The sequence below is a fragment of the Micropterus dolomieu genome, linkage group LG22 (assembly GCF_021292245.1).
Source record: "Micropterus dolomieu isolate WLL.071019.BEF.003 ecotype Adirondacks linkage group LG22, ASM2129224v1, whole genome shotgun sequence".
Classification (NCBI taxonomy): Eukaryota; Metazoa; Chordata; class Actinopteri; order Centrarchiformes; family Centrarchidae; genus Micropterus; species Micropterus dolomieu.
This window is the reverse complement of record NC_060171.1, coordinates 26,207,557-26,226,704: the sequence shown is the minus strand read 5'-3', so window position 1 is coordinate 26,226,704 and position 19,148 is coordinate 26,207,557. Positions and strand designations below refer to the sequence as shown.

At 39.5% G+C, this 19,148-nt stretch overlaps 2 protein-coding genes across 3 annotated transcripts; both read left to right on the top strand.

The window, feature by feature from the left end:
* Window positions 1-566: 566 nt before the first annotated feature.
* Window positions 567-7,732, top strand: dyrk4 (dual-specificity tyrosine-(Y)-phosphorylation regulated kinase 4). Its single transcript, XM_046037946.1, has 12 exons — window positions 567-691; window positions 896-1,046; window positions 1,299-1,462; window positions 2,870-3,006; window positions 3,809-3,949; window positions 4,782-4,920; window positions 5,144-5,225; window positions 5,366-5,538; window positions 5,670-5,730; window positions 5,917-6,046; window positions 6,229-6,410; window positions 6,692-7,732. Exons 2-12 carry the CDS (start codon window positions 929-931, stop codon window positions 6,967-6,969), a joined length of 1,605 nt encoding a protein of 534 aa, XP_045893902.1. The 5' UTR covers window positions 567-691; window positions 896-928; the 3' UTR covers window positions 6,970-7,732.
* A 3,140-nt stretch (window positions 7,733-10,872) lies between these two features.
* On the top strand, window positions 10,873-18,272 carry ndufa9a (NADH:ubiquinone oxidoreductase subunit A9a). 2 transcript variants are annotated; one of them, XM_046038338.1, is made up of 12 exons: window positions 10,873-11,018; window positions 12,160-12,333; window positions 12,714-12,811; window positions 12,909-13,000; window positions 13,180-13,321; window positions 15,256-15,358; window positions 15,561-15,631; window positions 16,227-16,303; window positions 16,705-16,800; window positions 17,156-17,222; window positions 17,338-17,541; window positions 17,640-18,272. In XM_046038338.1, the coding sequence occupies exons 1-11, from the start codon at window positions 10,922-10,924 to the stop codon at window positions 17,506-17,508; spliced, it is 1,188 nt and encodes a 395-aa protein (XP_045894294.1). In that variant the 5' UTR covers window positions 10,873-10,921; the 3' UTR covers window positions 17,509-17,541; window positions 17,640-18,272. The 2 variants fall into 2 exon arrangements, with proteins under 2 accessions (XP_045894294.1, XP_045894293.1); XM_046038337.1 differs by lacking the exon at window positions 17,640-18,272 and having other exon boundaries at window positions 17,338-17,609.
* The last annotated feature ends 876 nt before the right edge of the window (window positions 18,273-19,148 follow it).

The following is a 19,148-nucleotide window of genomic DNA, read 5'->3' as shown; positions in this document are numbered from 1 at the left end:
TCTGTCAGAACACAGACACACAGGCGTTGTCCCCATTTCACTCTCACCCTGATCAGTAATTCTAGCCACTACCTGCTGGGGGGATCCTGATCACATGAGCCGCTACAGACGAAATGCATTCGAAAGGGATGTAAATCGAGTTGGAGCCAGACGCAAACACGTACTCATGAAAAAATGAAAGGGGCTGTAACAAGCTTGTACATACAGTGTAAAAGCGAATATTGCATTTAGACTTCACACTTGCTGAGGCTCTCTCCCAAGCTGCTTTTGTTGTGTGTTTACAACTGGATGTGCAGTTCAGTATTTGTTGTTCTGTTGTATTAAAACGCAGAGTTGGTTATTCCCTACAGGCCTTCTAGCTGTGGAAGTTAGCCAATTTCTTTGTTGATTTTCCTAAAGATTCTCTCTCTTTACAGTCTGTCTTAGATGAAGACAGACTGTAAAGAGAGAGAATATTTAGGAAAATATAATATATTATCAAATATTTAGTCTTCTTTATGGAATGCAATAAAATTAAAACAACCACTCTGACTTGCAGAAGTTTGGCCCTGGTGTAGGGACCTTGCCTCAGCTTGAGCCACCGGTGGTCCAGGTGGTGGTCAGCAATGCCAAAAACCAACACCAGCAGTCGGACAACATCCTGCCCCAAATTGCCAACAAAGGGGGCCAAAACAACTATCAGACACACCCGGTAAGACTCTCACACACTAGCAGCATCAGTATTTCCCCAAAGTAGCTTATAAAACTCAAAACTGACACACTGCAGAGTAGTTTCAGCAGAGTAGTTTTAGCGACATGGTTCACTGTGAAAGCATCATGAAGGTCACAGTGTAGTTCAGTGTACTTCTTTGCTCATAAAGGCACCCTTCTTTCTCTATGTGTGTTTATTGTACAGGATGAGAGGCCGAAGCCCACCCAGCAGTTCGCCATGCGGTTTGGTGCAGCAATGGATAAAGTGTCAGTCTCCCGCAACAGCAAGATTATCAGCAACAAGCTGGACAAAGAGAGGTCATATGAGGGACAAAGGTTACCCATGTCCCCCATAGGTATGATATTATGAATAAGAATACAATACAACAGAATTAGAAAGGCACAGAGACGTTATTTCACATTTTCAATTTTTCGGGGGTGTTTAAACACATGTATGTTACTAAGTAAACATTTTGATTCTACTTATGCAATAAAAAAATAGCATGCTGCCGTTAAAGCCGGGTGTTCACAATCACTTGCTCTTTGCAGAGGTACAATCAATACAACAGTGACTCATCCTGTCCTCCTCCTCTTACATCCGGTTGCAGAGGCACTGAAGAACTTCCAGGAGCGGCTGACGGAGTTTGAGCAGGAAGAAATCATGGACTACGCAGAGATCTGGTTCTTGGGTCTGGGCTCTCAGAAGCTAGAGGGCTCCCAAGGTGCACCGCAGAACTCTGGATATGATGACGAGCATGGAAGCTACATCAGGGTAATGTTTTAGATGGAGCACTAAAAGAAAATACCCCATTAAATCTAATTTAAGCTGTCTTATATTATTGCTGGCCATTTTTTACTTCAGTACTTTCCAGGCACCAATTGGTTTCAGTTCATGTCAGAGTTATATGAAATCAACTTGCAGAGACTACAAAAAGTGTTTGTTGAGATTGGTGTTCTATCACAATAAAGATTTAGTCAGACCATTTGTTATGGCTAGACAATTCTTCCTTGTCACAAAGTGCTTCCCAACTATTGTCAGCTTTCTGGTTGAAACTTGAGCCTGACACACAAACATTAAACAGACATCATGAAAAAGAAACATGTAAGCGTTTTTCACTGAAAAAAAAGTTTGCTGTTTTACTGTCAACTGCCATGTCTTAGATGTTAACAGTTCCCAGAAGCACTTGAATGCTCCAACAAAGAGGTTTCTAAACAGTCTGAGCTTTGACCAAAAAATAAAGGTGACGAAGGTGAAATTTGAAGAATGTTGTTTTTTTAATTAGTAATTGCAAGAACTGAGCTACTGGAAATAAAGGAAGAATTCAAAGTTATGGGTATAATTGAAAAATTAGTCAGCAGTGATGTCAATTGTACACATTTTGTATTTAATTTGCTAATGCATTCAAAACCAGCATAAATGGATCTGTAAAATCCTCAGTCGTTATTCAGAGTTTATGTCCTATTTAAAAGCATATATGTGCATGCAACGTGCATAGAATGTGTATATAAATGAAGACACTGAAATAATTTCAAAGTAAGAAGATAGACTGGAGATGAGAAAACATTTAGTTGATATTAGTTATAATTTCACACACATATACACGCACACACACACAGGCTTTCAAGCTGCCTAAGCTGAACTGTACATGACCAGATGCCTTCGTATGACCTTAATCCAGCAGCTGCACACATGAAACCGCCATTCTGTTGGACTGACTTCATTGCTGAATACTGTTTTACAATAAACTGCACTGAGGTCATCAAACCCTGTGACAACAGGCTGAACTGTCCTGTATAAACAATGTGACTGACAGGCAGTTGTGTGTTAGACAATATGTAATGAATGAGCTCTTTCAAGGTGAGTGACTGCCCATTGTTTAGACTCTGATATCCCTACTGAGGCTCATGTCACTGTCACAGGAGTGAACAGACAGTTATAGCAAAGCCACGGTACAGTTAATACTGTAGCTGCAGATTAGTGTAAGTGAGCACAGCCTAGGAAAAATAGTGTCACTGAGTAAATAACATGTACAGCAATTAACAGTAGCCGTGGTAGATTAAAATTCTGCAAATCACAATGTTTTGCTTTTATTAATTTAGCTGTTAGTGATTGACATTTTTATATGAAGTCATTTTATATAAAATAAAATTCACTGTGCTCTTCCTCTCGCTTTTCCAGGTGCTGCACGACCACATTGGCTACAGGTTTGAAGTGCTTGAAGTGATTGGGAAAGGCTCCTTTGGGCAGGTCCTGAAATGTCTGGACCACAAGACCAATGAACTCGTAGCCATTAAGATGATTCGCAATAAGAAAAGGTGCATTTTGATTCTGATACAGTTCATTTCATTCTGACCAGGTCACATTTGATTGAACCTTTACTGAAATACATTTTCAACTTATTCAACCAGAATATTTTTATAAACGCCTCCTGTACTACTGTTAAATTTAGATGACATTATACTTCACTAGATACCCTATAGAATAAGTTATTTGTGACATTAAGGAGTCAACTTTTGGCATTCACTGAAGATCTGATACCCCGTTGTGAAGTATTCCCACATGCCTGCACCGTGATCATTTTACATGTTAGGAGTCTGCCAAATCGTTGAGATCCTGATTTAGCATGATACAAGACGGCACCTCATGGTGTTATCTTACCTCTCCTTCCTCACTGAGGATCACAAAGGCTGGGACTGCCCAAGTCCTGTAGGTTAGATGTAAGAGCTGTCGGGTCTTACCGCCACTTCAATAATGCAGAAAACAAAATGGGTGCAAGCTGCCACAGCACTGCCTCAGGAGAACTGGAGCACTGAGTTAGCCGATCTTATCTTTCCTGGCAGTTTTGTGAATGGTTGGCAGTTTTGAATGATTGATGTGCTGGGAGAAACCTCTCTATCTCAGAAAACTGACGGCAGAAAAGTTCATATAATACATCATAAGTTTCCAAAGAGGTCTAATATTTGTTTTTCACCATTTTGGCACGTCTTTGACACATTTGGATACATACATTTATTTATTCAAGTCCTGCTACACCTGGACATTCAGAAATAAATGGTGAAATTCCATGCAATATTGTTAAATTTCAGTCTCTAACACCTCCTGTAAATTTGTCTGCAGGTTTCATCACCAAGCTCTGGTTGAGTTGAAGATCCTGGATGTAATAAAGAGGAAAGACAAAGACAACCTCCACAACGTTATCCACATGAAGGAGTACTTTTACTTCCGAAATCACCTGTGCATCTCCTTTGAGCTACTCGGGTTAGTACGCCAACTCCCATTCTGCATGCAAACAAGCAGACCCACATGTACAGAAGTTAGTCTTACAGGAGACCATAAGGGCATAACTGAATAATTAATCTGTTAATCAAAGGTATTCAAGGTTAGCCACCTTACTCAGAGTACAACAGCAGGATTAGATCATTGTACTGTCTTCTCACTTGTCTCTATTCATTAGTTCTAATACAGTCAATCAGGCGTTAAGTGATCACCTGTGCACCTTGAGCCATTTGCGTTTTAGCATGGATCGCCACTGATATGTAGTGGAGGGGAGAGGGGAGATAGTTTAGTGTATCACTCTGGCTGAATGACCTTTAGAGGACGTCTTGGACTGCCACCTTCTAACATTACTGTCACCGAATCCTTTAGTTAAGGCCTTGATTAGGGCCCTATCTCTTACCCCTTCTTGCTTCAGGGTGTGAAGGCTCCAGTTACACAGTCTAAAGATGTTTATGCTTATCACAAGTAGCAAGAAATAGCGGGAGGACACACGCTGTGTCTCCCTCTGAATGTGAGCACAATCATAGATTATTTCCAAGTATGCACTTGACAGTCAGCAGATGTTTTATCACTAGTAATGTAAAGTGTAGGGTGACATCAGACTTAGCAGCCTTCTTTTTTCAGATCGTTTATTTGGGGAACATGAAGAAGTTCTTCTGTTGGGCTCACTCAGCCATGTTGTCCCTAGTACTGTCGGAACAACGTGCATAGAGAGAAAAAGAAAAAATATAAAAGTAAAGAGAAAAATAGTTCCTATTTTACAATTTTCATTATTATGAACTAACCATCCACCACATTTTGTTTCTTTTATCAGGGTGAACTTGTACGAGCTCATCAAAAAAAACAACTTCCAGGGCTTCAGTCTCGCTCTCATCCGTCGGTTTACCCATGCTCTCCTCAGGTGCCTGCAGATGCTGCACAGGGAGAAGATTATCCACTGTGACCTCAAACCGGTACTGACTTCATAGTTTCTATAATACCTTGACTTCTTTTTTGGGGATATAGAATATGAGACACAATTTTAAATATAGTGAACTTTTGCACTGAATCCTGATAATTTTACTACAGAGGTTTCCCCTGAACAGTGTGAATGTCACTCCATCTTGTGGAGCCGTAGAATATTGCAGCAGCATTATTTAAAAGTGTTCGAATGTATTTCCTTCTACTTCTGAACAGGAGAACATCCTTCTGTCTCAGCGAGGTCCAGGGAACATCAAGGTGGTTGACTTTGGATCAAGCTGTTATGAACAACAAAGGGGTAAGAGCGTAAAACTCAATTGAGAGAATATGTAACAATACTTTTTTTTACCATGTCAAGATATTCAAAGAAATAGCCAGGACTGGTCCAGAGAGGTAAAATCTCATATTCCTTATGGTCTCTTCTTTCTTTTCCATTAGTGTACACCTACATCCAGAGTCGCTTCTACCGCTCTCCAGAGGTCATCCTGGGTCACCCCTACAGCATGGCCATTGACATGTGGAGTCTGGGTTGCATCCTTGGTGAACTCTACACAGGCTATCCTCTCTTCCCTGGAGAGAGCGAAGTGGAGCAGATAGCTTGCATAATGGAGGTATGATATGGACAAAACTGCATATCCACATTTGTTGTGTTTATTTTGCATGTTTCACAACTGTAAATGCACAGTATATGGTTGGTGAGTTGCTTCACTGTGTTAAGGTGTCCTGATATTTTCACTTACAGGTTCTTGGAATGCCTCCAAATGATTTTGTTCAGTCAGCATCCAGGAAGAGGTTGTTCTTTGGTGAGAATTTATCTGCACATAGTTGTGATATTTTATGTGCTGTACAGCAAACAATGTAGACTATAGGATTACTAAATTTTATCAGAAGATAAATGAACAACTAGGCTAGTACTTTGCAGAAGGTGTGAGATAACTCTATATGTGCCAAGATGATAAATCGGTACTGTGCTTGATAATTTTGTGCAGACTCAAAAGGAAACCCAAGGAACATCACTAACAGCAAGGGGAAGAAGAGGAGACCCAACTCCAAGGAGCTGTCAACTGCGTTGAAAACCAATGATGCTTTGTTCTTAGACTTTATCAAACGCTGCCTCACGTAAGTTCACTCTAAGATTCTTCTTGACTGTCTTCGAGAACAGGTTTTGCCTTTATCTGTCTCACATCCTAAATGGACTGCATAAAAAGAGTTTTTAATTAAAGTATGCTTGAACAGTACTTTATTAAAGATTAAATAACAATCTGCACTTGCAGACTTATATTGTTTTTCTGTGTTTTCAGTTGGGATCCAACCAAGCGTATGACCCCTGATGAGGGGTTACAGCATGAATGGATCCTGGAGGGAAATTTCAACAAAATCCGGCCTAGAGCCAGGCCAACAGCAAAGAAGACCTCCGACAGTTTGACCAGCACAGAGAATAGCAGTGAGCACAGTTTCCGCAAACAAGCTAACGGCAAGCCTGGTAAGAGAACACACACTTTATCATCTGTACTATATTTGAAATATAATATCCACACAAGTAAAAATGGTAGATACAACAAACTGCTAAATAGAGCAAAGACTTGCCTGTCATCTATAAAATCTGGACAGATCAGGTTGAATAGGTATGTGCTGCTCGCTTGAATGTCACATTGTTATTATTAGGATACCTATTAGCTGCATCCATAGCTGCAGACATGCCTACAGAATTGTTTTGTATTCGCCTTGAGCTGACATGTAATGTCCTTTGTTTCCATGGTACAGTGGAGAAGGCCGGCTTACAGAGCAGCACTACTGACAAGCTGAAGAGAGACGGTTCAGCAACAGGAACTAAGATGGCCCCTGCCGAGCGTTTGCGGCCCATCGGGGCCTCAGCAGAGGAGGAGGTGTATGAGAATGAGGGCAAGCTCTCCAAGGATACCAAGCAGCAAGAAGGAGGTGGAGAGAGGCCTGTTCACATCATCATCAAGCCTCAAGAGGAAGTGGGCACAGAGAAAAAAGAAAGCCAGGAACCGTCTCAGTGTTTGCCCCCTATCATCTAACAGTCAAAAGGAATCGTGCTGCGTTCATGACATGTGGGAACTGGGGATGTCCCACTTCCCACCTGAGAGTAACCAAGTTTTTGAAGTGTAAGCAAATGGATGGTTGAATCTGTAAGGCATTGCACACACAGAAAATTAAAAGATCCCTTTTCTCTTATTTGCGACAAACTCTGTCATGTTGCTTGTGTGTCTACATGACGTCACAAAACAACATGTTAGAGCACATCAAGTCTGAGTTTTGGATTTTAAGTCTTAAAACAGATCAAGTGGATGTTTCCTGCTGACAGGAAACAAACCAGTTCCCATGTGCCATGAACAAATTATTGATGACACACTGATCATCAGCATCTTCTATTTATTGTTTTAAGTATACGGTTATAGAGTATTATTTCTTTCTGTGGAACTTTGAGTTTGTATAACAGTGAGGTCAATCAACCAGTTGTACTTTTTTATATAAAGGAGTTAAGATGCAGTTACAGACAGGCATTATGTTTAAATGTGTCACAATTGAGAAATCAAGTTACAATACATAGTGCAGCACTAACTTTCTGCTGTCACTGTTTATTGAACCCAATCTTTGCTGTGCATTGACATTTTTGATAAACAGGTTAGACTTTCAACAATTTTTACTTTTCTCACTTTCCATGTTAAAAGTATCTGAGTTTAAAAAGTGCGTGGGTAAAAAATTGATCAAATCTTTGTTTTTGCTTTTTATTTGTTTTTCTTTTAGACATTTTAGCATTACTTTCATAATGGTGAAATATTTGTGTGCAATAAAGGCTGAGCCAAAAATGTTTTTTTTTATCATGTTAACAAAGAAATAAAATTATTGTTGTGTACTTTTTAATTGTAGAATGCAGTTGATGACATATTGATTACTAATGATTTCACTTGTTTATTATGGAATATGTTCGATCCTATGTTTCATATCTGTTCAACAATTTAATTCAGCAATCATAAAATATGTATTTGTAATAGAATTTATTGTATATATTTCTGCTGTAATTTCCTATGTATGTGTACAGAACATATTTTAAGAAAATATTTCAGATATTTGTGGAGGGTTTAGACAAGGTTTTACTTGTGTTGTTTCTGTATGAAAACATTTTGTAAGTGTTATAATATTTTTTTATATTAGAAACATAAAGACAATCCTATTATTGATAGTTTGTGCCTTGCAGTATTAGAAATCTTGCACTTTACTGTTGTGTGTGTACACCTGGATAAAAAACCATTACATTCTTACCTGTCAAAGAGACAAGGGTACGGACTACCCTGCCAGATCCCTCTTATTTGACATAATGATGTCTCAGCTAATACAGAACATAACCAAGTTTTAACAGTTGATTTGTCTTTAGTCGCCAACAGAGATCCAGTGTAATTTGAAGATAGACCTGTGCCCTCTTTATCTATTAGCTAAGCAACCAGCGATCCAGAGAGGATGGATTGTAGCTGAAATAAGAAAAGTACGTTTTTATGTCTTATATGATGAAATAAAAAGTTGTTTCAAAGACCATATTCTGTGTTTTTGTTTCCATGATTCAACTTGAAATGATACTGACTCATTGTTGGCAGATTGTTCAGGTCTGACTCAGACCACAGACTAGTTGTAAGGTTTTATGATGTTAAATTTGAATACATGTTTCAATTAATTGTAGCTGCCAAAGTACAACTTAATGTCTCTTTATAATATTCCATCTCACAAAATGTGTCTCTTACTTTAACATTTGCTGTTTGCTTTGCAATCCATAACAAATATATGTTATGTTGTGTTCCACCCTCAGAACAGCAACATGAGCTCTGATTGGCCAGCTGCTACATGCATTTGCTGCACAGTGCTGCCACCTTCTACTGTGCTATGTCATTGAACCATTACAGCTTTTTTCTGTTTGCTTAGGCACAATTTCTAAAACTATAGGCTATTTTTGCAAAACTCTACACACTAATCACAAACAAAACATCATACATCTCTTGCAAATGCCAACAATTCTCACAAAACTTCTCAATCAGAAATTGTGTTTTTGTATCAATACAGTCCACACAAACATCTTTGAATAAGCACATGAAGCAGCAACTATGCGCTGATGGTAAAAATGAAAAACACTTGTGGCTTTTGCATTTTCTCAGTGTAGTGTATAGCAGTTTGCATCAAGGTTTTGTCATGCATGTAATACAGTAAAACTCACATACACACAGGTGCCCAAATGTGTAAAGTATGGATGTGTGTTTCTCACTTCTTTTACATGAATTGAGTTTATTTTGAAAATGACTCTGTACAGCAGCTTCACCCAATGCAGAGAGACTCTATGTGGTGGTACCAGTATGTTCTCTGAGTGTGATGCAGTCACTCCGGCTCTGGGGTGAACAAACAACTGGTTTTCTTGCTTTTAAAAGAATTTGAAGAGCTTTGCAAGAATGGTTTGCTTTTGCAAGAATGGTTTGCTTTTGCAAGAGATGTATGATGTTTTATTTTTTGATTAGTGTGTTGAGTTTTGCAAAAATCGCCAATAGTTTAAAATATTGTGCCTAAGCAATCAGAAAAAACTGTAAACAGCAAGTTGCAAATCGTGAGTCCTTTAGAATTGATTGAAATACATTTTTAAAAGCAATTTTTTATCAATTAAAGGTAAAAACAAACATTTATAACCCCTCCACACTGATTAAGGAATGTTTTATTATAGTTTTTTCTGAAAGCATACCTAATTTTTAGCTACACACATATACCATCTTAATTTCTAAGAACCAATTGAACACTGATGTGCTCAGTGTAAAACATTATTATGAATGCCTTATCAGGATATATGGTGGGGAGATAAACTACTGAAAAGTGTGGGAGAACCAGTTGCTGACCATAGCATGACAAAGTACCTGGGCTGCTCTGAGCCATCTATCTGGTCTGGCAGAATGAGCATATTGTGTAGTGTATCGAGGAATGTGATAAGACAGGCAGTGTTGTAGCGGCCAAGGGTGGCATAGTGATGGATGAAGCTGTGGTGGTCAATGCCTGCAGACACAGTGATTTTGCTTCCTTTCTGGCCAAGGACTTTGACAATAGCACAAGCATCAATTGTGGAAATGTGGATATTTGACTCTTTCTGTGTTCCTTTCGAATGGCACCCCTTTAGAGCTATTTCATCCTCATCTGGTTTCGGCGCATGACATGGTCCAGTATTGATAAACTCACTCTGTCAACATTTTGGAATATGTCATTGCGTTGATGTCTATGCTTTTACTTTGTATTTGCTTTGGTGTTATGTTGTTGTTTTCTAGAACCATGTTAATGATTTCAGGCTCCTGTTAAGGAGACAGAAGGTGTTCCCTACCACTTTGTGGAGGTAATCTTTCTGTTGTGCAAAAGATGCAAATAAAGTAAAATAATGTAAATACTGTGAAGGTAGGAATACAGTTCCCAATCTCATCAGAGATAATGGCTCTTTTGGTCTTGGTCTTGGTCTTGGTCTTATACCCATCCTCCTCCACCCCGTCCTCCTTCTCTTAGTCTCACTCCATATGTTCCATATGAAAACAAGAGATTGTATTCATATCTTGTGTCAAATGGTGAGAATTCTGTGCTCAGGGAATGTGCTTGTATTTTAGCAGAATAGGTTCAGTGGGTTGGTACATTAATTACAGGTTTACATTTTAGTGTTAGTGTGTAAACCACTGAAAAAAACAGTAACTGAAAACAGAAACTGACAGTCTGTGCATTTTACAAACAAGCATAACAAATAATTCTCTGAACACATGGTCTCTCAGGCCTGCCATAGGATGTCATATGATCTTGCCAGAGACATTTCCATGCATTTAAATACTTGTGTCCGCATGACATACACACATTCTGGATACGTTCTGTATTGTTAGGACCACATCTTTAAAATCAGAGGTGTTTTTAGCATTGTGTGCGCGCAACTCTACAGATAACGTTACTACTGTAGCGCTGTCGAGAATTGACATGCGTGTATTTTGGCACACAAGGTATGCCGTAGTCGGAAAGATGGCGACCGTGGCGCTGGTTAGCCGTCCTGCGAGTGTCCTTCCAAAAATTTCAAGTGAGTAGTGTCTAAACAGTAGGCATTTCTCAATGACATAAACATGTTAGAGTACGATGTTGTGATTTCAGATATTCACACATAGCTACTCTAACACGGGCTCACAGTTAGACCCAAGACTCGGCTCGAGTGACCTTGCTAACCGGTTCGGCTAGTCACCTGCTAGCTAGGGATTAGCTAGCTATTAGCTCACTTTGGACCGTTTCAATAATTGTGTCACCAGCTATCTGACCACCACGTTACCACCCGCATCACTATGTCCATTAGCGTTAATAAATGAAGGGTAATGCGTTAAATTAAGCTGAGGATCAGCCGCTGTCTTTTCCGGTGGGATACTTGACGTGGCCTCTGCTATAGTGGCTCAAAACAAAACACTTGTTTTATGAACATGAATTAACGCAACGATATGTTTTTACCCTGGAAAGATATCAACAGTTTTATATATATGACTAACTGATCTGTTTTACAGTGACAAGCGTATGGTACATCGACACTGCATGTAACGTTACAGGCGTTTGTGCAGGGACCCCGAGGTCGCGTTAGCTCCTGTCTGCTCTATGGTTCACAACAGCTGAGTTTCATTAACATTATTATGTGATGTGGATATATACTATTCATCCACTGGCATATTCAAAGGTTCCTGTTATGAATTGTATTATTCCTAAAAAAAACATCCAGAGTTTTAAGATGCCTTTTTGCTCATGTGTTGGTTAATTTCATCTGGTCAGTGCATACAGTAATTTCTTCACCACTAGTCTACAGCTAGTTTGTTGTGTGTAAAATACAGTGTAATCAAATAAATAGTGACATACAGCACCACAGCAGTACAGTGTTCAGTGTTACATATTAAGCATGGATAATTACAATTTTAGCAGTGTTTCTAATACCTGTCTGTCCCATTTATACAACTTTTAAATGACAATAAGATTTAGTAACAACTCAGTAAGTGTAATGCCATGCAATTTGAGAGCACTCCAAATAAACTGTAACACTGTTTCAATAAAAAACATTGTAACCTCCATAAAGAAAATATGTTTTGCTTAATTAGTTTCAGCAAGGTGTACCTAATGCTGTGGCAACTGAGTGTATCTTACTGCTTGACTCGGATCATAAGCTGCCTGTGTCCCTCTCTCCTCTTTAGGTAGCTGCTCCCCTGCTGTGTTGTCAGCTGCATCCATCTCCACAGTCCAGCAGAGGAAGCTTCACCATGCTGTTGTCCCCAAAGGGAAAGGAGGACGCTCCTCCTCCAGTGGAATAGCGGCAACGGTGTTTGGTGCCACAGGTTTTCTGGGCCGATACGTAGTCAATAGGCTGGGTGAGTTACAAAAAATATAGCATAAATACTGACGCTAACTTATATGCAAACTAGTTTACTACTCTAATAGTGCTTGTAAACATCACATCTGATGAACAATTTTATTTGTAATGTTGTCTTATTTGCTGTTAACGTGTCATCCCATAAGAGGTCTTAAACATTGTTTGAATTGGGTTTTATTGAACTTGATTGCCTTTAAATCATAAGAAACAAGATTTCTAAGCACAGTTGGACATTGTAATTGAAGCGGCTGTGAAGTTGATGTATTTATATTATTGCTATCAATTTCCGATTTATCGATTTAAAAACAATTCCCCCTAAAAACTGCTAATGAAACAAACATGATATTGTATTTGTTTATTTACTGATGATTTCTGCAGGTCGGATTGGCTCTCAGATTGTAGTCCCTCACCGCTGTGATCAGTATGACATCATGTACTTTAGGCCCATGGGTGATCTTGGACAAATAATTTTCATGGTAAGATGCATACAGACACACGGGCACCTTGCAGAAATGTTGCATTTAGAGCCTTAAATTAAATGCAAATGTGTTGTGTCTGTCTTTCTTACTGCAGGAGTGGGATGCCAGGAACAAAGACTCCATCAAACGGGCTTTGGAGCACTCTAATGTTGTCATCAACCTAGTGGGAAGAGAGTGGGAGACATGGTAAAACGTCTTAAAGCATCTGATTTATCTGATATTATGTTGTTCACATTAAATAGAATTGTATTTATTTGACATTTTGGAGATGTAGGTATAGGTGAATTTTGGAGTACATTGCTGAATAGCTGTGTAAATTTTAGGTAAGCATTCACAAGCAAGTATTTCTCCTTTTTTGTGTAAAGGAACTATCGCTTTGAGGATGTTTTTGTGAGCATCCCACAGCAGATTGCCAAGGCAGCCAGAGAGGCCGGCATCACAAAATTCGTCCACATGTCTCACCTCAACGCTGACATACGCAGCCCGTCCAAATACCTGAGGAACAAGGTAGACGGCTATTTCTCCACCCACATACTGCACATCTCTCTTACTCAGGCCCCATCCACACTGCTCCGTTTTTGTTTAAAAACAGAGTTTTAAATCAAATACGATCTCCGTCCACACCAGTGTTTTAACTGTATATCAGAGCTGATATTTGTCTATATTAAAACTACTGAAAACGCACATCTAGATGCTGTTCATTTACTGGGCATGCGCATGCCGGTGTAAACATGAAGCAGATGGCCTGTTCTGTAGTTACAGAAGAGTTGGCGAAAGAATAAAGTTATGCAGACGAAGAATCACACCAGATTTTATTTTGTATGGACCAATAGCAAGCTGGAACTATTACTGAATACAAAGTCAACGGTGACTTGCACTGTACAAAATATTTTAATAAAAATACCAAATCAAAAACTCCTGTACTGAGACACTACCCAGAGTTTTAAAATGAAAAACAGGGTGTGCGGCATTTTCAGACTTCTCCGTTTTCGCTGTTTTAGTCTGGACGGGAGGTCCAAACGTAGCAATAGGTTTTAAAACTAAAATGCAGTAGTGTGGATGTGGCCTCAGTCAAACTACGGTATCTGTGTTTCTGTTGAACAGTATATACGCTCACCGGTCACTTTATTAGGTACACCTTGCTAGTACCAGGTAGTACCCCCTTTTGCCTTCAGACCTGCCTTAATTCTGTGAGGCATACTTTCAACAAGGTGTTGGAAACATTCCTTAGAGACTTTGGTCCATATTGACATGATAGTATCGCGCAGTTGCTGCAGATTTGTCGGCTGCACAACTATGATGGCAATCTCCCGTTCCACCACATCCCAAAGGTGCTCTATTGAATTGAGATCTGGTGACTGCAGAGGCCATTGGAGTACAGTGAACTCATTGTCATGTTCAAGAAACCAGTTTGAGATGATTTGAGCTTTGTGACATGGTGCATTATCCTGCTGGAAATAGCCATCAGAAGATGGGTACACTGTGGTTATAAAGGGTTGACATGGTCAGCAACAATACTCAGGGACGCTGTTGCGTTAGTCAATTGGTACTAAGGGGCCCAAAGTGTGCCAAGGAAATATCCCTCACACCACTACACCACCACCCAACCAGGCTGAACCATTGATACAAGGCAAGATGGATCCATGCTTTCATGTTGTTGAAGCCAAATTCTGACCCTACCATCTGAATGTCGCAGCTGAAATCGAGACTCATCAGACCAGGCGACGTTTTTTTCAATCTTCTGTTGTCCAGTTTTGATGAGTCTGTGTGAATTGTAACCTCAGTTTCCTATTCTTAGCTGACAGGAGTGGCACCTGGTGTGGTCTTCTGTTGCTGTAGCCCATCTGCTTCAAGGTTGGACGTGTTGTGCGTTCAGAGATGGTATTCTGCATACCTTGGTTGTAACGCCCATCCTCCTCTGACCACTGACATTGATGTCAGTGGTCAGAGGAGGATGGACAAACTGGTTCGAGATGACAGAAAGGCAACAGTAACTCAAATAACTCGTTTGAGTTAACAAGGCATTGTTGATGTCAGTTCGCTCACTGGATATATTCTCTTTTTTTCGGCTCATTCTCTATAAACCCTAGAGATGGCTGTGCGTGAAAATTACAGCATATCAGCAGTTTCTGAAAAACTCAGACCAGCCCGTCTGGCACCAACAACCATGCCACGTTCAAAGTCACTTAAATCCTATTTCGTCCGCATTCTGATGCTCGAATTTCAGCAAGCTTTGTTTTGAACTTCAGCAAGTTGTCTTCACCTTGTCCACATGCCTAAATGCATTGAGTTGCTGTCATGTGATTGGTTGTTTAGCTATTTGTGTTTACAAGCAAGTGACCAGTGAGTGTACATGTTTAAACCAGTGTATTTTAAAGGGCACAGAAGGTTAATCTTTATTAATGTAGTTGATCATTGTGTATAATGTTGCTTTACCAAAGGCTGTAGGAGAGACGGCAGTGAGAGATGAGTTTCCTGATGCCATCATCATGAAGCCCTCTGAGATCTTTGGGAGGGAGGACAGATTCTTCAACCATTACGCAAGTAAGACATATCGTTTGTGTGTGTGAAACAGATCATGAATGCGGCCATAGATTAAGATCATCAAGTATGCTGTGTGATGGGTATTTGAATTTCTTTTGACCATTTCAGTGTTCCACAGTGCTGAAAATGTTTCCTTTGGTACAAACATTGAGCCAGCTGCTACCAGTGAAAATTTAATGTGATTGCTCTTATCCTTTTTCAGACATGCGCTGGTTTGGCAATGCTATTCCACTCATATCAATGGGGAAGAAGACAGTGAAGCAGCCTGTCCATGTAAGTTTATTGAAAGGAAATCTAATATTTTCCCTTTCATAATAAATTCAAACTTCAGATTCTGTCATTTGCGTGTTATTTACAATTTTACAAAACATCATTGCCAGAAAAACAAAAACTGATTAGTTAGCAGCTGCACAGGGCTGATTCTGTGTGCTTGACCATCGCTGCCCTCGGGCCAACTTTGAATGGCTGTCCACAAACATTCGGCCTTTAAGTTGTTACAGTATCATGTAGGGCTGCAGCTAACGATGATATTAGTATTTGAAGCTTCTATAGATTATTTCAACGATTCATCGATGCGTCGTTTAAGAAGTACTTTTGCTTGGCGGCGATGCATTTTAGTAATCGATGAATCGTTTCAGCCCTAGTCTCATGTGACTTTATTCGCATTGAGGATTTAAGGGCGATGGCATAATAAAATATGACAGACATTCAAAGCTTCATTTGAATGCCCCAATTGAAGCTTCAAATGTAATAAAAAGTGACTTTCCACTTTTGTCTAAAGGAGACAATACACACCTCACACAAACACTCAACTCACTGAATGTGCCTATTAAATGAACCCAACTAAACAGTCTCTTTTCTCCCTCAGGTGGTGGATGTGGCCAAGGCCATCATCAATGCTGTCAGAGACCCTGATGCTAATGGAAAGACGTTTGCTTTAGTTGGGTAGGTAGTCAGCACTCAGATAGCTTTGCGTGAAAACCTGTGCCTAGAAGTTGAGAAAATACTGAAATTTGATAACAGATTGGACACGTACAGCACAACTAATTTAGATGTATAGCAAATATTGTGAGCATCATAATAACCATAGTTTGTACTGAGCAAGAAAGCGTACTAGTTGTGGGTGTGAGCAGAATTTTGCTTTTATAGGCTTTGTGGGCTTTATAGACTGCCCACAATTGATGTGATTTGTTTATTTGTTTTGTTTTTTACTTAGAGTATGTGTGTATGGAAACCTTGTGTCAGCATGCGTTGGTCCATGGTTCATGCCCTTCATGTTTATCACATGTGAGCATAGATTACATAACGAGGACTCTCCTTCATCAGTGTCTTCTCTTGTTGTCTAGTCCGAACCGTTATCTCCTTCATGACCTGGTGGAGTACATCTACGCAGTGGCACACAGACCTTTTGTGCCCTACCCCCTGCCCCGCCCACTCTATCAGTAAGTGCTTTATACGGAGACGAGTCGTCTTCTATGTAACTGACAAAAGTTTTTAACCACGCTGAATGCATATTTCTAAACTAAACAAGAGATGTTTAAAGATTGCCAAGTGCTACAATATTTACACACATGGGTCAGGCCGTTTTCTAGAGTTGTTTGTCACAGATCCTATTTTGCAGCTTACCCCATGTTTGCGGCTTACATGTATGTACTGATACAAACAATTGAAACTCTGCTGCCACTGCCAGGGACAAAGGCAGACTGCAGCATATCATCCACTCTGCAGAGAAGGTTACCAGCTGCAATCTACTGTACTACTGTACAATCATGTGATAGCTTGTTTTTTTCTTTTCAGCCTTGCTGCTCAGTTTTTTGCAATGAACCCATTTGAGCCGTGGACAACCCCAGACAAAGTCGAGAGGGTAAGGAAACCCAAGATTCTGATTTTGGTATAACTTTAAACTTGACCACCAACTGTGAAGGCTCTAATGCCAACACTCCAGATATTCACTATTGCACTGCTCTTTTATTTATAAGTTTCACACAACAGACATGAAGTACCCAGGACTTCCAGGTCTGGAGGATCTTGGCATCACTCCATCTGCTGTAGAACAAAAGGCTATTGAGATTCTGCGCCGCCACCGCCGATTCCGTTACCTGGAAGCTGACCTGGATGAGACAAAACCAGCCAAAACTGTCAGCTATTAAACTACCTGACCACTTCCCAACATCACTGAGGATGTCAGTACCTCTGATTTGCTTGGTCTTTAACTATATTCTGTACATAAAAAAAAAAAATTATCATCCAATGGTTATCTTGTTTTTCTTTTTTTCATCAGATACGACAATGCCATTATGAGAGAGTATTCAGCTGTTACATATTCACGTCATTTGACTTGAAAATTTTTACACCTGAATCATGGTTGGTAATAAATCAGGAGAAACACACCATTATGCTGTGACAAATACTAAACTCTGCTGCGGTCTGCAGGAACATGGCTAATTTATTTTTAATAACATATTTAATGTTTACACAATACATAGTACGAGTAATAGAGACTGAGACACAGTGTAGAATCAACATACACATACATTTTTATATCTGCTGTGATGTAACGTAAAACAAAACAAGCACAGTAAATACAGAAGTGCACTTTGAAACCTCCATGATAGCTTGATAGTGTCAGATTAGTCTGCCTCTACAACTTAGTGAGGTACTAAGATTAAAATTGGCATCGACTCGGTTCCTATCTCAGCCTCAATAAATCATGCCCTTTTGATTTAAACAGCTAAATTGAAAGACCCAACTGAAGTAGTAATTTATGGTGCATATGGTAGGAAAGTGTTATCTTTAAGATAACGTTCTTTATTGTACTACTTGAGCTGTAAAGTGTGGAGTGAAGAGTTGCTTGGACAGTACAGAATGACTGATGTGATCCTTTGTGAAACCACAATGAAGACCTACTTGGGGAGAGCTGGAATAATTGGATTCTTTTTATTCTTAATATACATCTACATGAATGTGTGCTGGAGAGCAGGCAAATCTTTACCAGAAGGATTCAAAGATCAAGAGGTTGTGAGGAGGAAACTAGACCGGATCGAACAGACCCTAAACAAGCTTGGTGAGTATCAATTCAGATCAAAAAGACTAAAAGGTCAAGTGTAAAGTTCTGGCTTCGTACTCATTAAAATGGAGTAGGAAATAACTAAAAATATTGCAGTATATTAAAGTTTTGATGTTTACAGGTAAGTAACTGAACAGAAAGACATTTTCACTGATAATTCTGGCACAAGCAAGACTCATGCTAGCTGAAAGACTGGTGGGTTTAAATAAATTAGATAAAGAGTTCAGAATTAGAATGAGATTTATTGGCAGGTACATTTTAATTTTAGTCAGTGACAGTGGGGGACCTGGGCCATGTTGAGGAGGTCCGCTGCAGATGGAAAGAGAATCAGAATGAGCTTTACTGCTAAGTAGTGTTTTACACATACAAGGAATTTGCTTCGGTAATAAAGGTGCTACACGTAGACAAATATAGTTGACAAATGTAGAAACATAAATATGGAATAAACAAATGCAAGGATAAGAATAATAGAGAAAAATAATACAACTATTTGCAGAGAAAGAACAATGTGGCAGATATTTACATGTGCATTACTCTGGTTTGTGTTGTGCAGACATTGCATCGAAAGGGGATGTTGTGTATATAAATGTTTAAATTGACAATATAAAAACAACAACAATTAACAACAAATATGTGAAATGTGCCAGGTTTGTGCATGATATGAAGTGAAATTTACATGTGCAGAGACATTTGTATTATTTGAAAAGGGGGGGGGGGGGGGGG

Excerpts from the sequence above, each read along its gene's own strand:
- dyrk4 (XM_046037946.1), top strand. The coding sequence starts at position 929 with ATGCGGTTTGGTGCAGCAATGGATAAAGTGTCAGTCTCCCGCAACAGC. Across the intron at positions 5,539-5,669 it reads AGATAGCTTGCATAATGGAG|GTTCTTGGAATGCCTCCAAA; the intron begins GTATGATATGGA and ends TTTCACTTACAG. Across the intron at positions 6,047-6,228 it reads TTTATCAAACGCTGCCTCAC|TTGGGATCCAACCAAGCGTA; the intron begins GTAAGTTCACTC and ends CTGTGTTTTCAG.
- ndufa9a (XM_046038338.1), top strand. The coding sequence starts at position 10,922 with ATGCGTGTATTTTGGCACACAAGGTATGCCGTAGTCGGAAAGATGGCG. Across the intron at positions 16,304-16,704 it reads AAGACGTTTGCTTTAGTTGG|TCCGAACCGTTATCTCCTTC; the intron begins GTAGGTAGTCAG and ends CTTGTTGTCTAG. Across the intron at positions 17,223-17,337 it reads CCCCAGACAAAGTCGAGAGG|TTTCACACAACAGACATGAA; the intron begins GTAAGGAAACCC and ends TTTATTTATAAG.